This window comes from Pezoporus occidentalis, unplaced genomic scaffold (genome assembly GCF_034315485.1).
Source record: "Pezoporus occidentalis ecotype Australia unplaced genomic scaffold, CSIRO_AGI_Poc_V1 ctg2, whole genome shotgun sequence".
Classification (NCBI taxonomy): Eukaryota; Metazoa; Chordata; class Aves; order Psittaciformes; family Psittacidae; genus Pezoporus; species Pezoporus occidentalis.
The window spans coordinates 17276297-17296407 of record NW_026913855.1 but is presented as its reverse complement, the minus strand read 5'-3'; the positions used below and the strand labels follow the sequence as shown (position 1 = coordinate 17296407).

General features: G+C 42.2%; 1 protein-coding gene across 3 annotated transcripts in view; it reads right to left on the bottom strand.

The window, feature by feature from the left end:
* Positions 1 to 20111, bottom strand: part of E2F3 (E2F transcription factor 3) — a 42640-nt gene that overhangs the window by 11732 nt on the left and 10797 nt on the right. For all 3 annotated transcript variants that reach the window (XM_062618031.1, XM_062618029.1, XM_062618032.1), the window contains exon 2: positions 222 to 333. In XM_062618031.1, the coding sequence (XP_062474015.1) occupies positions 222 to 333 (112 nt within the window). The remainder of the gene's footprint in view (positions 1 to 221; positions 334 to 20111) is intronic.

Below are 20111 nucleotides of genomic sequence, written 5' to 3'. Positions count from 1 at the left end.
CTCTGCAGCCTCTCAGCAGGTCTGCACCAACCATTGCACACTGCTAACACATTGCCCACTGCCTGGCTGTGGAATTGAGTAAGATGCATGCCAGTGCAGGTGAGGACAGTAATAAACACACTTCTAGCTATGTAATGCAGCCTGTTGTACTGTTTTGCTGTGGTCTCAAGCTAATAAAACAAAACAACCAGTAACATACAGTGTGTTTCCAGTTTCCTTACTTTTTGGACTATCTGGACTTCTTGTTGCAGCTCTTCCTTTCCCTTTTGGAGTCTTTAGTCCTTCAGCAAGATACTGGTGGCCACTTTCTCCTAGCTCTAGCCTTCGTTTTGCCTGTTAAAAAGAAAACAATATTATATTTAAATCAATGGATTCTTAAAAAACATATTTCACTTTATCAAACACAGTATTGAGGCTACAAGGCAGGCAGAGAGCAGTGAACTTTTCACAGCAGGGTATCAGCACAGCTTCATTCCCCATTTTCATTATAATGGAATCTGAATATTTACTGGAATTCTTAAGGTAGACTTAAAATAGGTAACTCTCAAAGGCTAGGTTGATGGGTGGTGTATTTGAATACTCAGCATTTTTTACTAATTTGCAAAGCTGAGTGACAGTTTTATGGTCTGCTTCAGCCTAGTTTGGACCTTTTTAAACACATGAAAGACTTTTACCCTCACTTCAGAGCATTGCAGTTAAGAAAAGGTGAATCTCTCAAGAACATACATGGATGCACGCAACAAAGCTATTTCTTTTAAAAAACTCCTTATATACATACAAGTTTGTGCAAAGGTAGTGTTATTGCAAGTAATGCTTTAAATTCACCATTTGAAAGGATGGCTTTGAGAGGACCAGTAGCTTCCACTGTGAGAAACTTTCCATCAATAAAATAAGAGACGTGACATCAAGAGTAACACTGGATAACTGTTCTCCTCTGCTTCTCAACGTTTTTTGTCCTCACTGAAAGCACAAGCACTACGTTCATTTCACATAAGCTCGCATGTTTGCATTAAAGCCGCCTATATAAAAGCAAGGTGAAACAAAAGTAGTATCAGAAAGATGATGCCTGAAAATCAGCTAAATGTTGCATTCAGCTCAAGGGAAAGCTGTGTACATCTTGAATAACAAAAATGAATGAAACTGTTAAACTATGCAACACACAAGCTGCAACAAAACACACCAGCAATATGAATATTGTTCCTAGGCAGAAATACAATCTGCTATCTTTGGAAACAATTCTATACCCTGCCATGCTGCTCAGGTTACTGAAATAAAAACTGGGGATATTTGTTATCCTGACAATAGAAAGAACACTACCTGGGATGACAAAGGAAAACTGAGAAAAAAAGTTTTACATCTAATGAAGTTTAGTCAAATAACTGTTTTGGAAGAATGTTGTTAATTTAATTAGGTAGTAGACTAATTCAGAGTACTTTATTTGCTTGCTCTTTAGACTTGCCCCAAAAGGCTGGGTCATATTCTGCTCCACCATATTCAACTCTGCTGTGGAGCTGTAGACAGGTATTTCTGTATTTACAGATTTAGCTTGTGTGTTTTACTTTGCGTTTGTGACCAACAGAAGGCTCTAAAATTAAGGTATATGCATTTATTTATGGTAGGCAACTAACATCTTTGTATTGGACTCTGCAAACCTCAAACTTATTAAAAGACGAGTTAAAGCACATGAAAACATAAAGCCCACAGTGTAACAGCAAGCACAGAGTGCTCAAGCCATTCTTTATATTTTGTGTGAAGGGGCAAGGCGCTAATTCATCAGTGACAGGGCAGAACTGAACTAACTGCATCTTTCTAACCAACACAGGTACTGCACTCCCAGCAGCCTGTGGAAGGCAGATTCTAATGTCATAAAACAGGGCTGCTCCTCTCCCGGAGACATTGGCTCTATAATCCAAGGACACACATTTTAAAAAGGTCAACTGTTAACAAAAGCATCCAGCTAATATGTTTAGCCAATGTAATTGGATTAAATTAAGATTACAGCTATTCCACAGGGAGAAATACATTTCACACTTTTTTAAGTAAGTGTTTTTCCACCCTGAGAACTATCCCAGAAAAGGAAGGAGGGGTGAAAAGGGAACAATTCAGGGCGTGGGAAGACTAGGCCAAAGGGATACAATTAAAGATAAAAGAGAATCTCAAAACCAGGTGTGAGAAGGAGGGGAATTGCTAAAGACTTAAATCCAGAGATTTGCAGCAGCTCTCTCCATCAGATGAGAAATTTAGTTTTGGACTACACATCAAAACTTCTTGTCTCAACTTGTTAGTGAGGCACAAACAACGGTATTTTGCCCCTATTTTTGTGGTTAAACACAACTTTCTCCTGTGAACTTCAAATAATCAGGTTTGGTAGTGTAAGACCATAAACAGCATCCTTTGACTGTTTTCCTATGGAGCCTGTGTGTGCTGGAAGATGTTACAAACAACACACTCCTGTTGGTCTCACCAGCATATGGTACCTGTGGGCAGCACAGGACTATTGACTGGCATCTGGAAAAATACCAAATGATAGAGGCAGAGTTAAAGGTAGTTATTTTGTAGGGCACAAAGCATACGGAAAGCCTGAGAGAGATACAGAGTGAAGTATTTTAAAAGAGTTTAAAAGAGCTTGGTGAAGTCACTAAGAGGCAATTTTAGCAAACCCTGGGGAATGTTTAATTTCTGGCCAGATGTTACACATCACTCAGCAAGTGCTCTCTTCCCCTTCCTGTTTTACAAACTTCATAACTGATAAGATGCAGGACTGAAGTGGAATATTCTCTCAATTTCTTCTTCCTTGGCAAAAGGTTTTCTAGTGTCTTTTTCTTTGCATTAGAAATCCTGGGTAATTCCCAAGAGTGTCTCCCTCCCAGATCTCCAAAATTATGCATGGTGCTTCCTGACATCAGACTTCCCTTCAGAAATCTCAAGATCTGTGTTCAGCAATCATCAGAATCAGTGACCCTTAAAAAAAAATAATCTTGGTTTGCATAACTTACTTCTGCTACTCTATACTCAGGGTTTGCACTATTTGTACAAATTTAGTTACATTGTTCGCTCAATCACAGCATGGAGAATCAACTCAGTACGTGGGACCTGCTAAGACGCAGTAAGCCAAAGGACACCAGCACAAAGATTCCCAGTGACTGGGGAAGATGGGAAGCATAGGGACTAGGAACTTCTCAGTGACATGAAACTTGAGTGCAATAAATGGAAGACAGATTCCTCAAGGGGATTGTGAAAGGAACACAAAATACATGCAGAACTGGACAGGTAAAGCCACAAATACATACATCCAGTAAGAAACATAGACGTAACAGGAAAGCATTCCATTGAGCTGAACCAGACACCCACCTAACCCCTTGCTGGAGACAAAAAATGTGGCATCAACTGTTTTGACTCAATTTTCTCTTCCAAAACTATGAGCAATTCCTGACATAGATACAACTACAGATCCACTGTTCAGTGCAGATCACTAAAACCAGGTGGCACCTTGACTCCAATGTTGTTATGACCTTTAAGCTTTTTAGCTTCAACCTTTTTATTAAAAAGGATAAAAATAAAAAAGGAAGGAAAAAAAAAAGAAGAAACAAACACAGCTACCACAATTAACAGCAGAGGCAAACCCACAAAAATGCCTTCATAAGAGCACTTGTCTCCATAGGAAAACAGTTTAAAAACTCCTAGGATAAGGTAAGTATTTTCAAGTAGGCAGGACCTGATGCAATTCACTTTACAATACTCAAGTCTCAGGGATTATTAAGTTTTAAGAAGAGGTTGGAGGCAGGTATGCTTTTGGAAAACTAGGGAAAGAACAGATGTTTCTCATGAATTGAAAATAGGGATGGAAAAGATGCAAATTAGAAATTACAGCCTATTCCCCTTAATGGGCTGCTTTCACTTCACTGCTGCCAGGGCCTAACAGGTCACTGCTACCACCTCTTTTACACCCTCCCTTCATCCCTGCACTCTCCCTGCTACCCTGGTGTGGGCAGCACCAGACTGATCGTCTGCATCAGACCAGGCAGGGAACTGGATCAAGAGGTCACAACTAGCACAAACCTAGTCCTCCTCCAAAACAGGAGTGAGTTTTCTGCAGGATTATCCCTTGTGGATGACTTCTATGCACAAAGAGCTATTGAGTGGGAGCCATGGGACATCCCCCATGCTCCTAGGGACATCTGCTCTGTGTTAAGTGAATTTGCCTTCCTGTCACACAGCAATCAACTTCAGTTATTGGGGAAAGAAACTAACACCAATTAAACAGGAAAAACAAAGGTCAGTGTTACCTTGTAAGAGCTTAACAGATAGCACAGTGCTAAGTATTAAAGTAACAGCCAGCACAGGGTTTGGGTGAGATAGCAGAGAGGGAGGTGCTGTGCTGGGGACAGCCAGCATCAGTTTCTGAGGACTGCACGATGTCACACCAAAGCTTCGTTTTCTACAAGCCATATATTTCTAGGTTTGAGGAAAGAAGCAGTAAGACATCCTCTAATTCTTTCCACTGATAATATCATTGAGCAGAACTTTGCCAAACTATGTGCATTGAAATTTTTCTGCTAAATGTCTCTCTTAACTTTATTACTGGACGCGAGACACTTGCACTGTTTGCAAGAGACAGACCCAAGAAAAATTACATTATCTGTGCTACCTTCTGAAAACCCCTTGTCTGAAATATTCCTGTACCCATTATGCTTTAGCAGGCATGTAAAACTTGACAGAAGGATGATCTGAGTTGGACATACTCTATTCCCTGAAAATCCCAAATTTAAAAACCCTTGGAAAAGCTCAGTCAGTACATTTTCATTATTAACATTAAGAGCCAAATTCCATTTCAAACTGCAAGCACCACAGCTCTTGGGCCTGCCCAGGCTATGCACATGCCACCTCCTGGAAGGTCTGAGACCATGCAAGTCCCTTGTTCCCCTAGCAGGCATTCAGGGTATATTAGAGCAGTAGCAGTCTGATTTACATACAAAGGGACAAAAGTTTAACTTGGAATGAGAGCAAAAGTAACCTGGGACAAAGCCTGCTGAGATTGCAACAGAAGATAAACTATTCCAAAAAGAAACCGGGATGAGGAGCTGGAAAGAAACTGCAGTTTAAGGTTGACTGGGCAGAAAAAAACAGGAAGATTGGAAATAAGCAAGCATAGCGAGGAGTAAATTGTGTGTATTAAGTGATAGCTGACAGTGAACTAAGCAGCAAGCCAAATAAATGTGCCTTAGCGCTCAGCTGTGTTTCCATCTGTGTCTCAGGGCAAGGCCTATGTTGAGCAAGTTAAGCTAGGGCAGATGACTAAGCCTGGCATAGCCTCTAGAAGATATTACAATTGCTAGGGGCAGATAAAATAGCAGCTTTTCTGTATGTCACCACAATGCTGATATTACTGGGGAGGGGATGCAAAACTATCCGGGGAATACAGATAAATTTTGACCACAGCAAGGAAGCTGTAGCACAGACACTTTACCAATCCCCACACACTTTCCACAGGCTTTCTTCCACATCTTCAAAATTAAGCAGTCACTTAAAACTACGCTTTAAAAGCTGAAGTTCTGAGGCAGGAAAGCTGTTCCAGAGGTCAGGAGGTACAGAGAAGAAAGCAAACATCTTACGTGAAAGGGTAAATTAAACTGGAGCTTGATAAGGAAGGAACACAAGAGAAGCAGCAAGGAAAGACACCTTGGGGTGAATGCACAGAAATATTCATATGCTCAGGAGTTGCAGGCTTCTTATTTTGAACATGCCCAAATGATTAACTGGTACGTGGAGAGCTCCAAGTACCTACCAGAGGGCTGCACCCAGCGGAGGGCATGGCAAACACTACAGCTACCACCGGGAGAGGTGCAGAGAAAAGAAGTAAGGAGCTCTCAGCAAGAAAGGGGCTGAGCTCTGCAGGTGAGCTTACAAGCAATGAAACACCTGAAGTCAGCAAAAAGATGCAAGGGGACCACCAGAGTCCCTGCCTTTGGACTCCTAGTGACAAGTCCTCATTTCATACCTATTTCTGTGAAGCAGTGAGGAGATTAGTTTGCAGTTCAAATTCCTGGAAAGGAGAGGGGTGTCAGTTTTCCATGAAGAAATATTTACCCCAATCTACACACAGATACCAATATTTTGTACCACTGTACCCTTGGTTTCAGTAGTTAATTCCAACAGTACAAAACCATTGAAAGGGGATTTAAGAAAAGAACAGGGAGATAAAGAAATAGGTGGGAACTAAACTACTTGCACATAAAAAAAAAAAAAACACAACTGTGTCCTTACAAGGGGAGTTCTAAAAGTCTTCTCAACTCATCCCAAAAATATTACTTCTCATTTCAAAAGTGTGCATTCCCATACTACCCTACACAGAGGAATGGCGCACTTTAATGAAAACGTGACCTCAAAATTAAGTTTTACACATACCTCATTCATTAGATTGGGGTAAAAGCATATAAAAAAACCACACAGAAATAGTGCCTTGAAAATTGAACACGTTGTAAAACCAACAGAGGGAAGAACAAGCGTCTGAAATATCAGTACTTATTAATCAGGATTATTACTTGAGTGACAAGCAGTTGGTATTTAAAGTAACATTTAAAGATGCATTTTAAAGCAAATGACAAAACAGCTAACAGAAAGAAATCTACTCCAACACAAAAGCCCCACATTTTCTTCTCAGAAAATGGCAACTGTATTAAAAAGAGGAGAAAAAGATCCCTTCCACTATACCAATTTGTGTTTCCTAAACCATCATCTTATTTTTCAGTTTTTCAGGTATCAGCTTATTATAGTTTTGACAGAGGGCAATTCTTCTCTAGCTCCTATACTGAAATTATTCATTCAGCTACAGTAAAGTTGCTTGGCTTTAATGTAGATGAATATTAAAAGAAAATCCCCTTTGTATGTCTTAATCAGGTTTATAACTCAATACAAGGCACCTCACAATTAGCAAATTAAACTAAATTCTGATCATCTGCAGCTCCTCCTCTTTAGGTTTTTGACCCTGAAAGCCAAAGGCTGACTGTTATTCTGGTGAAGTTCTTTCAAGCCTAATTAAACCATACTCTTTCCATTGGTTTTCCATTTTCACAATTCCCTCAGAAGCATCAGGGGTGCCAAGGAAACCATGAACTGTAAGTACTTAAATATCAAACCACAAGACTTACATTTGGCTAAAAAAAAAAAAAAAAAAGAATTAAAATGTGGATGGCCAAGTTGCAAGAATCCAAGATTCTTGTTTGAAAGTCGGATCCAAACCAGAGAAACCTGGCAATGGCTTTCCCTTTCTGGGTTGAATATGCTGAAAGCAGCAATGCAAGCATCAGGAGTGCCTCCCAGTTGTTACTGCAGAACACCATACAATGTTTCAGGAGTTAATTCTGACAGTATAAAACCACTCAAAGGGGATTTAAGAAAAGAACAGGGAGATAAAGAAATAGCTGGGAACTAAACTACTTGCATGTAAAAGAAAATAAACTTTTCTAACACCCACTGAAAGGAATACGTTATCTTTCAGGTATGCTCAACTGTTAGAGCATGCATAGCTAGCTCCTGTGTTAGTGGCACCGTGCAGAATGCCCCTCACCTCACCCCAGTGTGGCAATTCACACTTCTCTCACCTTCGTCCTGTGTGAACAGAAGAACATGTTCATCTGCTTTTAAATGAAACACAATGACATGAACTGAACCCAGCAAGTAGCACAACATAGCGATGAAAAATAGTGGCTTCTTCTTAGACCTATGGCAGATCATTTTCACTGAAGGAGGATTATAATCTTATGGTACTAATTGCCTTTCATTTTCATTCAGATAACTTGTGGGGAGCTGACCTGCCAGAAGGTCAGAGTATCCTACAGCCACCACTGTTTGCATAACTCAGGCACTGAAGTAAGTGCACAACCTGTTTGATGTTATTCCATTTTCTGCTCATCAGTCTACTCACACACCATGGGATCAGCCTACAGCCCATCAGGCTTGCTCTTGGTATAGCGGCCACTGCTAAAATGTGCATCTTGTGTTGTTCTCCTGCACTGGTGCAATACTTCATATTTTCTTTGCAATAGAAGAGGAAGGACATTACAATGGTTGTGCAAGAATTAAACCAAAGCATAAGCAAATTTTCAGGCCACAAACCAACAGAATTACACCTATGCTGCATAGGAAATGAATCGCCCTAGATCCTTCTATTGCAATTTTTTTCCACCAGATCTGAAACAATTACTTCTTACTGGAAGCAATGCCTTTGCACTGTACTAAGCTTTGAAGGCTCCATGTTGAAATACGAACAGTTATTTTCAGGAAACTGCGTCCAGTTTTCATCTCAACTGCTAAACTGCCTCAGGTGAGGACCACACCACATATGGCCCTGTTCAGCCCTGAAAACAGCTCCCATGCCACAGCCGCTCCCCAATCCAACGGCTGCTGGAGGCTGAGCTGCATCTGCCTGGTTAAAAGGTGGAAGCTATGGAGACAAAACTTCCATAAAATGCACTGACAAGCAGTCAGGACTCACACCTGGAAGCAACAGACAGACAAGCCAGAAGCGGGGCAGAGGATCCTCACTGCAAGTTTTTGGGGCGGCTGGGTGTAGCTGGACAGTTTCCCTCCCATTCCCTGGGAAGCATGGGCATGACCATGGTGGCTTTAATACCAGCCTGGTCCTACAAACCAATGTCAAAGCTACTGGCCATTGTCCTACACTCATTCCCAAAGATACCACTTCAGCAGGGCTGGTGCCTCCGAGCAGAGCAAAGCTTGGGGGTTTTCAGTTGCAGTTCATGTCAGTGATGTCTCACCACAGACATCCTTTGAAGAAAACAAGGCTGTCATAAAACAGGTCTGACACTGAACTTTCAAACTGATGGCAAGCAAGCAGGGTGTGGGGAGGAAGGACAAGATGACAGACTGGCTGCCTAAGAGATTTCTTGATGCAATTTCTTTGTATTGCATCTATATGTAACACACCAACACAGGTGTACTTTTAACATTACCCATCAAGATCAAAGGAAAGCAAGTAAGAAAGTGATAGTTCGAATTCACACTGTTTATGATAGGGCACAACCTCTCCATTTGGCTGCAGAGCTGCTTGCAGTGTTTCATCCCTTCAGGAGACTTCCAGCCTCTGGACTAGTGAGGCTAAAATTGAACTGGACCAATTAAAATTGAACTGGACCAAGGGAAATTAGTCTCCCGTATAATTTTAAGGTTGGTCCCAAGCAAAAGCCATCAAAAAGCACTCAGTCGCAAAATACATCCTAGAGATTATTTTGTCTTTTGTATTTAAGGACTATTTTTAAAAAAGTACTCTTTTAAAAACAAGTCATTAACTTCAAAATAAAACTGTGATCATATTAGTTCCACTCAGTGGCTTCCACTCTATGTATAGAAATTAGCACAGCTACTTAAAAAGGAAAAACTTTCAAATGCTGCAAGCTGCCTGCCAAATTGTCTACTAAACAAACAAGCATTGGGAGGGGGGAGGAAGAACATTAAGGGAGCTGGAGAATAGGATAAGTTGAACTTCCTTGGAGGAAATTCCAGTAAATGCCATAAATTAACAGATACACCAGTTAAAATCTGAAAGAGTAGTACACGGGTATATATAGCGACATAAGAATTGGGAGAAGAGTTACTCCGTACTTGCAGAGCATGTAGGATACAGTCAAGCTCTCTAGGAAGATGTAATTAATCAGATTTGATACAAACGAAGTGAAAAGGGAGGAGGAGGAACACTTGCAAAGCCATGCCAGTGTTATCTCAGTGTGGGTGCACTGTAATGATGCAAGACTGGGCTTGCAACCCAAAGTCTGCTCAGTAAATTGCCAGCCTAAGCCACAGCATCTCAATCTTTGTTTTCCTTGGACACAGGACACCTACAAGAAAGGACAGCATGTGTGGAATTACACCAGTGAAGTTTCTGGAGTGCAAGTTTTCTTGTCAGCACAGGTCTGTGGTTCAAGATTTCTCACCCTGGCACGCCAAACCTTCCTGGACTCCATGCAAAATACCTGCGCTGAGTTCCACCAGTGCAGTGCCAAGGGACTGACAGGTGACTCATGGGAACCAACTTACTTGTACATTCTTTCAAAAATGAGTGACAAAGATCAATATGCAAACACTTCAGAAACTACAGCAGAGAGCTACAAACTAGATGGCAGTAAGTTTTAAATACTCAGGCACACATAAGCATTAGTCTTGAGTATTCATGCCCCTAAAGGAACCCCTTCTTAACAAAAGTCGACACCAATCTTGACTCCGTCTTTTCAATTCACTTCCATACGGCACAATGGTTCTTACGTCTAACTACTTGTTCAATTAGTGCAATTAGTTATGAGAGAAGTCAGATCTGAAGTAGTAAAGTCTCTTATTTTGAAGTACTTCCTTAACCTAGTTCCATACATGTATAAAGACATACAGCTGGATTCCCCCAAAGTAATAAACGCACTTTGGATCCATTTAGGGTGATAAAGATATTATATAAATTCCAAAGGACACTGAAAGTTGACAAAAAGCTATCAGGAGACAACCAGACCCAGAGGAGATAAAATGACTTGCATTTAAAGAGTCTGATAATGAGAAATAACATAGGATCCTAAGCATTTACTGTAATACAAGACAGTTCTGTACATTATGCAAATTGTGGGTGTTTTAGTTCACTTTAAGGATGTCCCAACATTGTCCAGAGAAGTTACTTTTGCCCTACAAGTAACTGTAATGCTGACTTCGCACAAAGTATTCAATTTATCAGTCAAAAGTTAATTAGGTTCAGTTTTGAAAATGAAATTACTAGTATCACATAAAAAAATGCTTAAGTAACCTTGAAGAAGTTAACACAATAACCTCATCCACATACCAAACCTCAGAGTAATGAAAATAATAAACAAGCGCCCAAGAAACAGGAAACGTGGTTTACAGGTCCAGAAGCAACTGTTCCTAGGAACAGGCAGAAAGGAGGCTCCAAATCAGCAGAAAGTCACAAATAGATACAAGCATGTAAGGAGAGAGTGAGGGAGAGAATCACAAATAGCAGGGCCCTAGAGGCTCCAGTTGTGGCTGGCAGCCCTCTTCATCCTAGATCAGGAGACAGTACTGATATCTTTACAATACTAACAACTTCACAGCATGTTTGACTACAAACTAAACTTGATTTTGACCTAGCCTGGGCTGCTAAACTCTAGATTTCCTCCTTCGCCACATCAAGGTAGGCAGCTGTTGCATAGCCTCTTACAGCACTGGTCAGTTTGCCAGCAGGCAGCTTATGTGACTGAAACGGCACAAAGATAGCAGAGTTCCTAGTGTTTTAAATTCTATGTATCACAGAACAACTAATCCACTGAGCTCTCGCTGTGATGCACATCCTACCTCGGCAGTATTTTACCACTCCATCAGCCACACCAAGGAGCGGAACAACCTGGGAGTGCTGACAAAATGAAGATAAATTATTTGGTTCAAATAGCAAGTTTTACTCATTCCTAGTGACAGAGAGGGAATAAAAACAAGACAGTAACAGTTCACGCTCCATCCCTGGCAGTGTTCAAGACCAGGTTGGACGAGGCCTTGGGTGATATGGTTTAGTGTGAGGTGTCCCTGCCCATGGCAGGGGGGTTGGAACTTTATGTAAGAAAGGGCCATAAACACAGTTGCTCCCACAAAAAAGCAGGCAGCTGGACTTGCTCAAGGCTGTCCAGAGCTGAAATTAAAGATCATAACTCTGCAGAGAAGTCAGAGGATAAAACATTCATTCTGTCAAAACTCAAAGGTATCAACTCATGATTATTTTCCTATCAAAAAAAAAAAATTTTCCATCTTCAGTTTGCATTGTTTCAGTTTTTAACATTAAGCTCTTGATGCGCTTAAATTCAAAAATTTAAGACGTCCTTTAAGACCAGAATCATCTCACAGAGTGGCTGAGATGGGAAAGGACCTCTCTAGATCATCTAGTCCACCTGACACTGCTGAAAGTGGAGGCAGGATCCTCAGAGCTGTGTCCAGCAGGGTTTTTCATAACTCCAATGAGGTATGAAAACTTAAGACACCTATTCCACTATCTGGTCACCCTCACTGTAAAAAATCTTCTGTTTAAATTGATTTTCTTGCATTTAAATTTGTTCCCATTGCCTTTGTCCTGTCACTGGCCATCACTGAGAAGACCACGGTTCCATTTTCTTCACTCCCTCTCATCAGGTATTTATACACGTTCTTGTCTCCAGGCTCAAGAAGCACAGCTTCTTCTGCCTCTCCTTGTGTATCAAGTGCTCTGAGGCATTAACCTTAACTTCACGGACCTTCACCAAATATGCTCCAGTATGTCCACATCTCTCCTATACTGGGGAGACTGGAACGGGACCCAGCACACTAGATGTCTCACTATGGCTGAGCAGAGGGATTAATCATCTCCCTCAACTTACTGGCAATGCAATGCCTAAAGCACTGGGAATTCATCAATGGTCTTTGCCCTAAGAGTGCATTGCTGGCCTGCCAGGACCCCCAAGGCTTTTTTTTCCTGCAGAGCTGCTTTCCAGCAGGTTTGCCCCATCCCAGTGCTTGGAGTTACTCCCTTTGCTGAACTTCGAGAGATTCCTGTCAGCCCATTTCTTCAGCCTGTCAAGGTCCCTCTGGATGGCAGCACAATCATCAGCTATATCAACCAACCCTCCCACAACTTTATCTGGTGTATCAGACAAGTCATCCCTTAATTTCATAAGCAGAATATTGCTTAAATAAGTTGCACTGTAGGGTATTTCCTTCAGACCTCAATTTCTATTGCCTTATTTAACATCATCTTCTATTCTCAAAATTTTCCCCTTACAAGTACTAGCACTGAACTATGTTATTTTAAATATCAGCTGTGCCAAAACTGTTCACTGAGGCAAAAGTATCCCTTCTCCTGTTCCTTATTTTTTTTGTACATGCCAGGATGCAAGCCTCAGTGCCATCGCTCCTGGGCATTGCCCTGGAAGCTGGTGTGCAGTTGCTTGTCCACTATAGACTTCTGAGAAGTCCTGCTTTCCAGGATACAGGCCCTCTTTCATAAGGCATAGCTTGCATTCCCTGTTCTCTGGCATACAACTTTGCCTTTCGCTGTATTAAAGACACAGTGTGCTTGAATGTGCCTATAGAGCAAGTTGTGAGAGCTCCATTATCATTTACTATTCTGCTAGCAATTACTATCAGCAACAGGTTTTTTTGTTTACTTCTGGGACAATAATGAAAGCACTCCATAGTATTGGGATTAGGACAAATACTGAAATTAAAATGACTCTTTTCCTGTCACTCAGCCGATTTTTAATCCAATGCCATACTGGCAGTTACTTTTTTTCTTTTTTTTAATCAAAATGCTTTATAAAATTAAGTGTATTTTCTATCAGCCTCATTCACATGTCAGACAGCTACATCTTTGTTATCTTTTAGCTTTTGGTTGGCGGGAGGAAAGGCAGGAAAAGGAGTTCACTGAGTTCCCAAGTTTTAGGGAAGTTTTATGGATGCCAGAACGAGACTGTAAGAGCAGAGCACTAGCAGAAACATAAGAGACAACACCTAGTGTGAAAGCAGAGACTGAAATTTCTATTCATGAGCTTTAGTTTCTACTCATCGCAGCCTAAAGTACAGAGAAAGACCATTTGGCTTCCTGCACTGCTGCCTTCCCCCTCTTTCTCTTTCTGCTACCTGGCTTGCTGTAAAACCATGCAGTTATTAGAACTATCCCATAGGCAATGGACAGCTAAATGGGATTTTCCAGAAGCCTGGAGAAGTCTTCCATTGGAATCTAGCACTAAAATACCACCTATTAAAGGCTGCACTAAAAATTCCTTTCTTTAAATAGATTCCAGGCTCCTGAGTTCTTTCACCAAGGTACCTTAATCTGTTCAGAAGATAAATGACCATATGATTTAATTGTGCATTCTTCACAAAACCCGTAACTTTGTCTCTTATGATCAGCACACCTTGATCCTTTTCATTTTCAAATGCAGCCCCGCTTATGAGTCATCTTTAACTCTTCTCACACATACTTTTCAGTCTCTCCTTTTCATCCTTTTCCTCTTGTTTTAGTTCAAGGCTGTAGGTAGGACAAACTAAAATAGCAGGTTTCACAACTGGACATGAGACATCCTTAAATTTAGATCAAATGAGCCCTTCCAAAGTACACAGGATCTCTCCATCCAGACAGATTTATGAAAGCTGCATATAATTATAGAAATGAATAGGATCAAAAATACCCTGCATATGATAGCCTTTCTCAATTGTATATGGATAGGAAAGCCAGCTTTATTCTCCTAACAGCAGGAGGAGGAGTAAGACAACTCAGAGCAGCCAAGGGAAGTTCCCAGCAGCCTGTAGGTTTCCTAGACTGCTAAAAAAAAACATGCACCAAAAACCTGTTGTCTTGCCCTGACATCCATAATTTCTACCCTTTCAACAGGCGCCTGCTGATGATAGCAGCAAGTCTTCTTACTCTTGACTTCTCTCCTATGCTTTGCACTGGCAAGAAGCCCTCACACACTCCATGATAACTTAGAACAAGTTCTGCAGCATGGCTCTACGCTTTCCACAGCAAACTGGAAATTTCATGTCCGGTTTAGGTAAATACATTTTATTGAATTAAATGCAAGAAAGTAAATATGGCAGAGTTACAGCGTTCCTTACGTGAAATGCTGAATTCCAAAATAAATAGGAATGCTGCACAGCTTTCACTTTTCACCATCCTGCAAATGTTTCAATGCACAATGGTGCTAAAGAAAGTACCAGGAGAAAGATGGAAGTTCTGGCAGCTGCAGTGCAGAGAGCAAAGGCTTCTGGCAGCATTGGGAAGGATTGAGAGATAAACACATCTGAAGTTTTTTGCTGAAGTAATCAATAATGAAATAGTTATGCTCAAAATTAGGCAACAGACTAAAGTGGTAGCCTGTAACTAATAGGGCTGTGAAGTAAGACTTGTCTCCAGAATTACTTACTTAGTTGAGTTTGTACGTGGAGGTTTCCTTACAATCACAATGACATACCTCCTTTTAATCTGAAGCTGAAATTCAACAGTGTATTTTAGCCACAAAGGCTGAATTCTGCAGTGGGGTAGAATAAGCAGGGCCCTGGGTGCTGTCACCACCACACAGGTTGGCTTCATCACCTGACTCAAGGGGTAGAAAGGAGATTTTGCTATGTTCAAGCTTCCTTGATGAACTTTGCATATGACTAACATTCATTACCACTCATCCAACCAAAAGCTCCAGGAGCCTTCCCATGCCCATAACCCATGCAAGATAAGCCCTTTGGCTATGGATGCGGCTATTGGCACTAAAAGCCATCCCAATTACTATCTCAGGGGATTCTGTCACTTCTCATGCAAGACCATGACACTTTTACTTTCATCTGTCAAAAATAAGTCATGTTAAAGCCCTGCTAAGAGAAGCTGTACCTGTGAAAGCAGCACAGCCAGTCTTTCCTCAGGAGGTATTTCCTGATAGCAATGATTTTGGAGAAGGCCTCCAGTATTACAAGCTCACTACACACATAACTTCCAGGTGCAAATTACATTTATATCTTCACCTACTTCAATGCCGGCCATAAGACTGTAATTAAATTACATGTAGCCTAGGAGCCTCAATCAGGGACTGGAAGCTGAGTGTAGAAGGCACGGAGCACACACAGGGCCGAGGAAACACAAACTCTCAGTTTAAGCAACGGTAGATTTCCTCTGTGAACCGAGAACATTTTCAGCTATGTTTACTCCTCTGTATGCTCACAAAACCCCTAAACTGCCCCAAAGCCTTTAAAGCACAAGTTCCCTTCAGCCCTTGGGCACTACCAGCTGCATACACTCAGTAACCTAAGCAGTAAGTAGCAGCACAAAAGCTGCCTATTTCTTTACAGAGCCATCTGTTAGGGTTTCATTCTGCACAATTCCTCACACTTCCAGGAGATGCTAAGGTCACACACACAGCAAGGCTCTAGATCCCGAGTGAGGCATCCCACATGTGGGAAGAGGGCACATGAAGACATCCACAGCCAAGGGTGCACCTTGGGGCCTGCTGCCGAGAGGGACAGCCCTCACTGGACACGCTGCCAGAGCCATGCAGGCCAGGGAGCAAGCTGGGCTGAAAACTAATCACTCACCCAGTGTTGGCTTTCAGCTGGAGCAGGTCTCTGGTCTGGTGGAGCACAGGGCAGTACAAGGGCAGGCACCTACAACACAGGGAGGTGGTGGGACTGTGTGAGCAGGAAGGGAGGGCAGCATGACCCCAGTCATTGCAGCAGTGACTTGGATCATCATAAGCTGACTGCAAAACCAAATTCCAGAGTGTCTCCCAGAATGGTTCCAGGAATTCCACTCTGTCACAGGCAGCACTCAGTGTAGCACAGACCTGATCCCCAATTCATCTTTTCCTTCCTACCCTAGCAGGGAATTAAGGTTACCCTGACTATGAGGGGATTACATTTCATTTCCAAGTACATGCAGATAAGAAGCTGGAGGAGATTCTAGTTTCTAAGACAAACAGTCATTCCCATGTTGCTGAACCAACGGATCTAACCTGGTGGTGTGAGGTATGGAGATCTGCATGCAGTTCTCGTGTCCTCAACATAAGAAGGACATGGATCTGTCAGATCAAGTCCATAGGAGGGCCAGGAGGATGATCAGGGGACTGGAGCCCCTCCCGTATGAAGACAGGCTGAGAAAGTTGGGGCTGTTCAGCCTGGAGAAGAGAAGGCTGCGTGGAGACCTCATAGCAGCCTTCCAGTATCTGAAGGGGAGCTATAGGGGTGCTGGGGATGGACTCTTCATTAGGGACTGTAGTGATAGGACAAGGGGTAACGGGTTAAAACTTAAACAGGGGAAGTTTAGATTGGATATAAGGAGGAAATTCTTTACTGTGAGGGTGCTGAGGCACTGGCACAGGTTGCCCAAAGAAGCTGTGGCTGCCCCATCCCTGGCAGTGTTCAAGACCAGGTTGGACAGAGCCTTAAGTGAGATGGTCTAGTGCGAGGTGTCCCTGCCCCTGGCAAGGGAGTTGGAACTTGATGATCTTAAGGTGCCTGCCAACACAAACCATTCTATGATGGTAAGGAACAATAGGAAGAACTCTGTCCCTCATTCACCTATTACTGATACCTGTCACAACTGGATCGTGTTTCAGGTCTCTGCATGAAGCTAGTGATCACCTGAAAGATCTTGACATGGTATTTAATCCTCTTCTAGATTTTATTGTCCTCAGAAATACTGGATAGCTTACTGAGCAGCACAACTGTTTAATAATAGCACATGACTACATAATTTATTATGCTGAAAGCAAGCCTTGTTATATCTACCCCAAACGATTATCTTTAAAGTGTAAAAATGAACCATCAGTCAGTAATATTATCACTCATTTCTCACAGCTGGAGCTGTATCCATCAGATGCACTGCAGAAAACAAGGAGAACAAAGCTAATCAAATGCTACCACCTTTCTTCCTCTCTATTATTGCCTCTCCTAAGATTGACCGCATTTGTGGTTAAGTGCAGGGAGTCAAACTTCCTATAAGCTGTGTCGTTACGGTTCCAGATTTCCACTGTGGTTCAGCTGTATCACAGCTCTGGAAAGGCATGCTGGCATAAGCTCAAACCACTGCCTTGGCCTGTTAAGGTGACAAAATTCCATATTGTGATTGTAAAAGTTTCTCACCCAAATCGCCTTGCTGGCCTGCCTTCTTAAAGATCTGAATACCAAGCTTGGGCCAGGAACTTTGTTGGAATTGGTAGCCTGGATAAAAACACTAGTGAATGGAGTGACACAAACTCAAAATGTCAGGGGGGATACAAGCAGCTAGTTAAACTAGAGAAATGGAAGCCCAGCTCCTCAGGATCCCAGCACACACCTCATTACACTGCTCCCAAGAAGGACTCCTGCTCAGCCTTCAGAAACCCTAAGGCTGTATATGTGTATGTCCCATCTTCCTGTCCAAGCAATGCAAAGCCTTCATTAGTTCTTTCACAATTTGAAGCTCACATCACTGAGGTCGATAGTCCGACCTCAGTCGTAGCCAAAATGCTAGATGCAGCTGGCTGATGTGGTGGCAGGACTATCCCCTCAGCAGCCTGTCCCCTCAGAAAGCAAGTCTGGAGAGGATACAGTCTCCACAAGCTCACAGGTACTCCAAGCATCTGCTGGTTAAGTGTAGCTCCTCACAACAGAAGCGGCTCCCAAGTTCGGCTCTATAAAAAGAATCAGCTCATTGCAAAATGGACAGAGTGAAGCATGCTGGGTTTTGGACCTTTTTCTGAAGGGAAAAATCAGATCAGGATACCGGGACCATGTGACACTGAGTCAACGTGGTAGACCTAAGAAATTCAGTTTCAACTCCTCCTCTGAAAGCAACAGGAAACTAAGTGAAAGCTGAAGTTTCTCTACACTGTTACACAAAATAGCAAGAAAGCAACTAGTCATGGCCCTGATCAATAGTGCTACCCAAAAAAAAAAATACAGTCTTACATGCACGGGGTACAGATGCACGAACAAGTGGACCTGTAGTGACATGGGCATAAAGATCTCCCCCATGTACGTGTGCCACTGCATCAGTCCTGACCTGCACTCTCGCCTCAGTTCAGACTAATGCACCTACTAAGTTAGACTCCACATTTTAACTCCAAGTGTGCCATGTACCTTCCCACATTCTTAAAAGTGTACCATGTATCTTCCCACACTGGAAAAGTCACTGCACCTGCCCCATGCTAGGGCTCATGCCCATGCAGTCATGGAGAGGCACTCAAACATGAGGCAGAACAACAAAGAGGAGAAAAAAACCTTGTTTCTGGCACTCAGCAGGAGGTGAAATACTTGCAGAAGGCATTCAGCATTACTTTGCAGCAGAAGGAACAATACACTTTTGTATTATTTGCACAACATTAACCAGCGTCTGGGGCTGAATCTAGACAAAGATCTGACACCAACTTCTCAGGAGGAAAGCAAACCTTTCAGGACCATTTCTGCTGCTGGCAGGCAAGTTGTCCCTAATCTTCTAGGCATGCCATGCTTGCACGACCAGGGAAAGAGACAGGGCTGCCCTAGTGGGCAAGTACATTTGCTGGGATCCTTATGCTGTCCCTTTGTGTCATTGCAGTATTACACAAAGTTCAAGGAATTTAGAACTATTCCAGATCTGCTGGGTTTTTTTTCCATTTCAACAAGGCATCATCACTGAACAAGTCAATAGACAAGCTCAAGTATGTGATATTTTTATCTAGATATGCTATAGCACCTCATCGATGCCTACAGTTTTCTCCCCGCAATGTCTTAAGGAGATTCTTCCCTTCTCAACTGCCAGTCAAGCAGAGTTTGAGGGCTGTTCTTCACATGCTGAGGCAATCAAGATCTTCAAACAGCTGGGAAAGCTGCATTTCTCCACTTCAAATCAAGTACTAGCAACAGATACAACCCCTGATACTACCAGTGCTGCTTCCCCACCCCGCCCCCGCCTTGGAGGAAGTAGGGAAATGTATTCAAAATGGCACTGAGGCCATTGAAAGAACTGAAGGGTAGTCAAGAAAACAAAAACTGTACAGAACTGAAGGGGAAAATAAAAGGGTGGAATGATTCGATAACTCCTGATTCCCTTTGAAGCAGAAATACTTGATTTTGGCCTTCAATAGAGAGCCCGTCTTAGTCACTGCATTGCAGATGAGAACAATCACTTTTTTGCTTGCTCTGACTTATTGCTAAATTGATTATTCTCCAGGACTAGGAAAGAGGGAGAAAGGAGGGAGATGGTAATCGCCCTCATAAAATTCTTTAAGGTGAAAGAAGTGAATGCATCTTTCTTTTCCTAGCAACCCTCCTTCCTAATTCTGAAGCAAATAAATCACACCAAGGATAGTATCCTGAACATATGGCTTTCTCTGAATAAGGGGAATTTGCCTGCCTACAAGCTTGCTTTTCTTTTCTTTCTCTTTTTTTCACCCTCCTAATTTAATTAAATATGTCAGTCTCTGGAATCCCCTACACATTCCCCTTCATAGCAAAGTGGGTTTCTCCCCCACCAAAAAAGAAAGGAACACCACAAAAAAAGCTTGATAAGCATTAACTCACTTATGTCCACAGAAGGCTGTACCTAAGCTTAATATCTAGCCAACAGCACACAACCTGTTCACTAATGTTGCATTCAC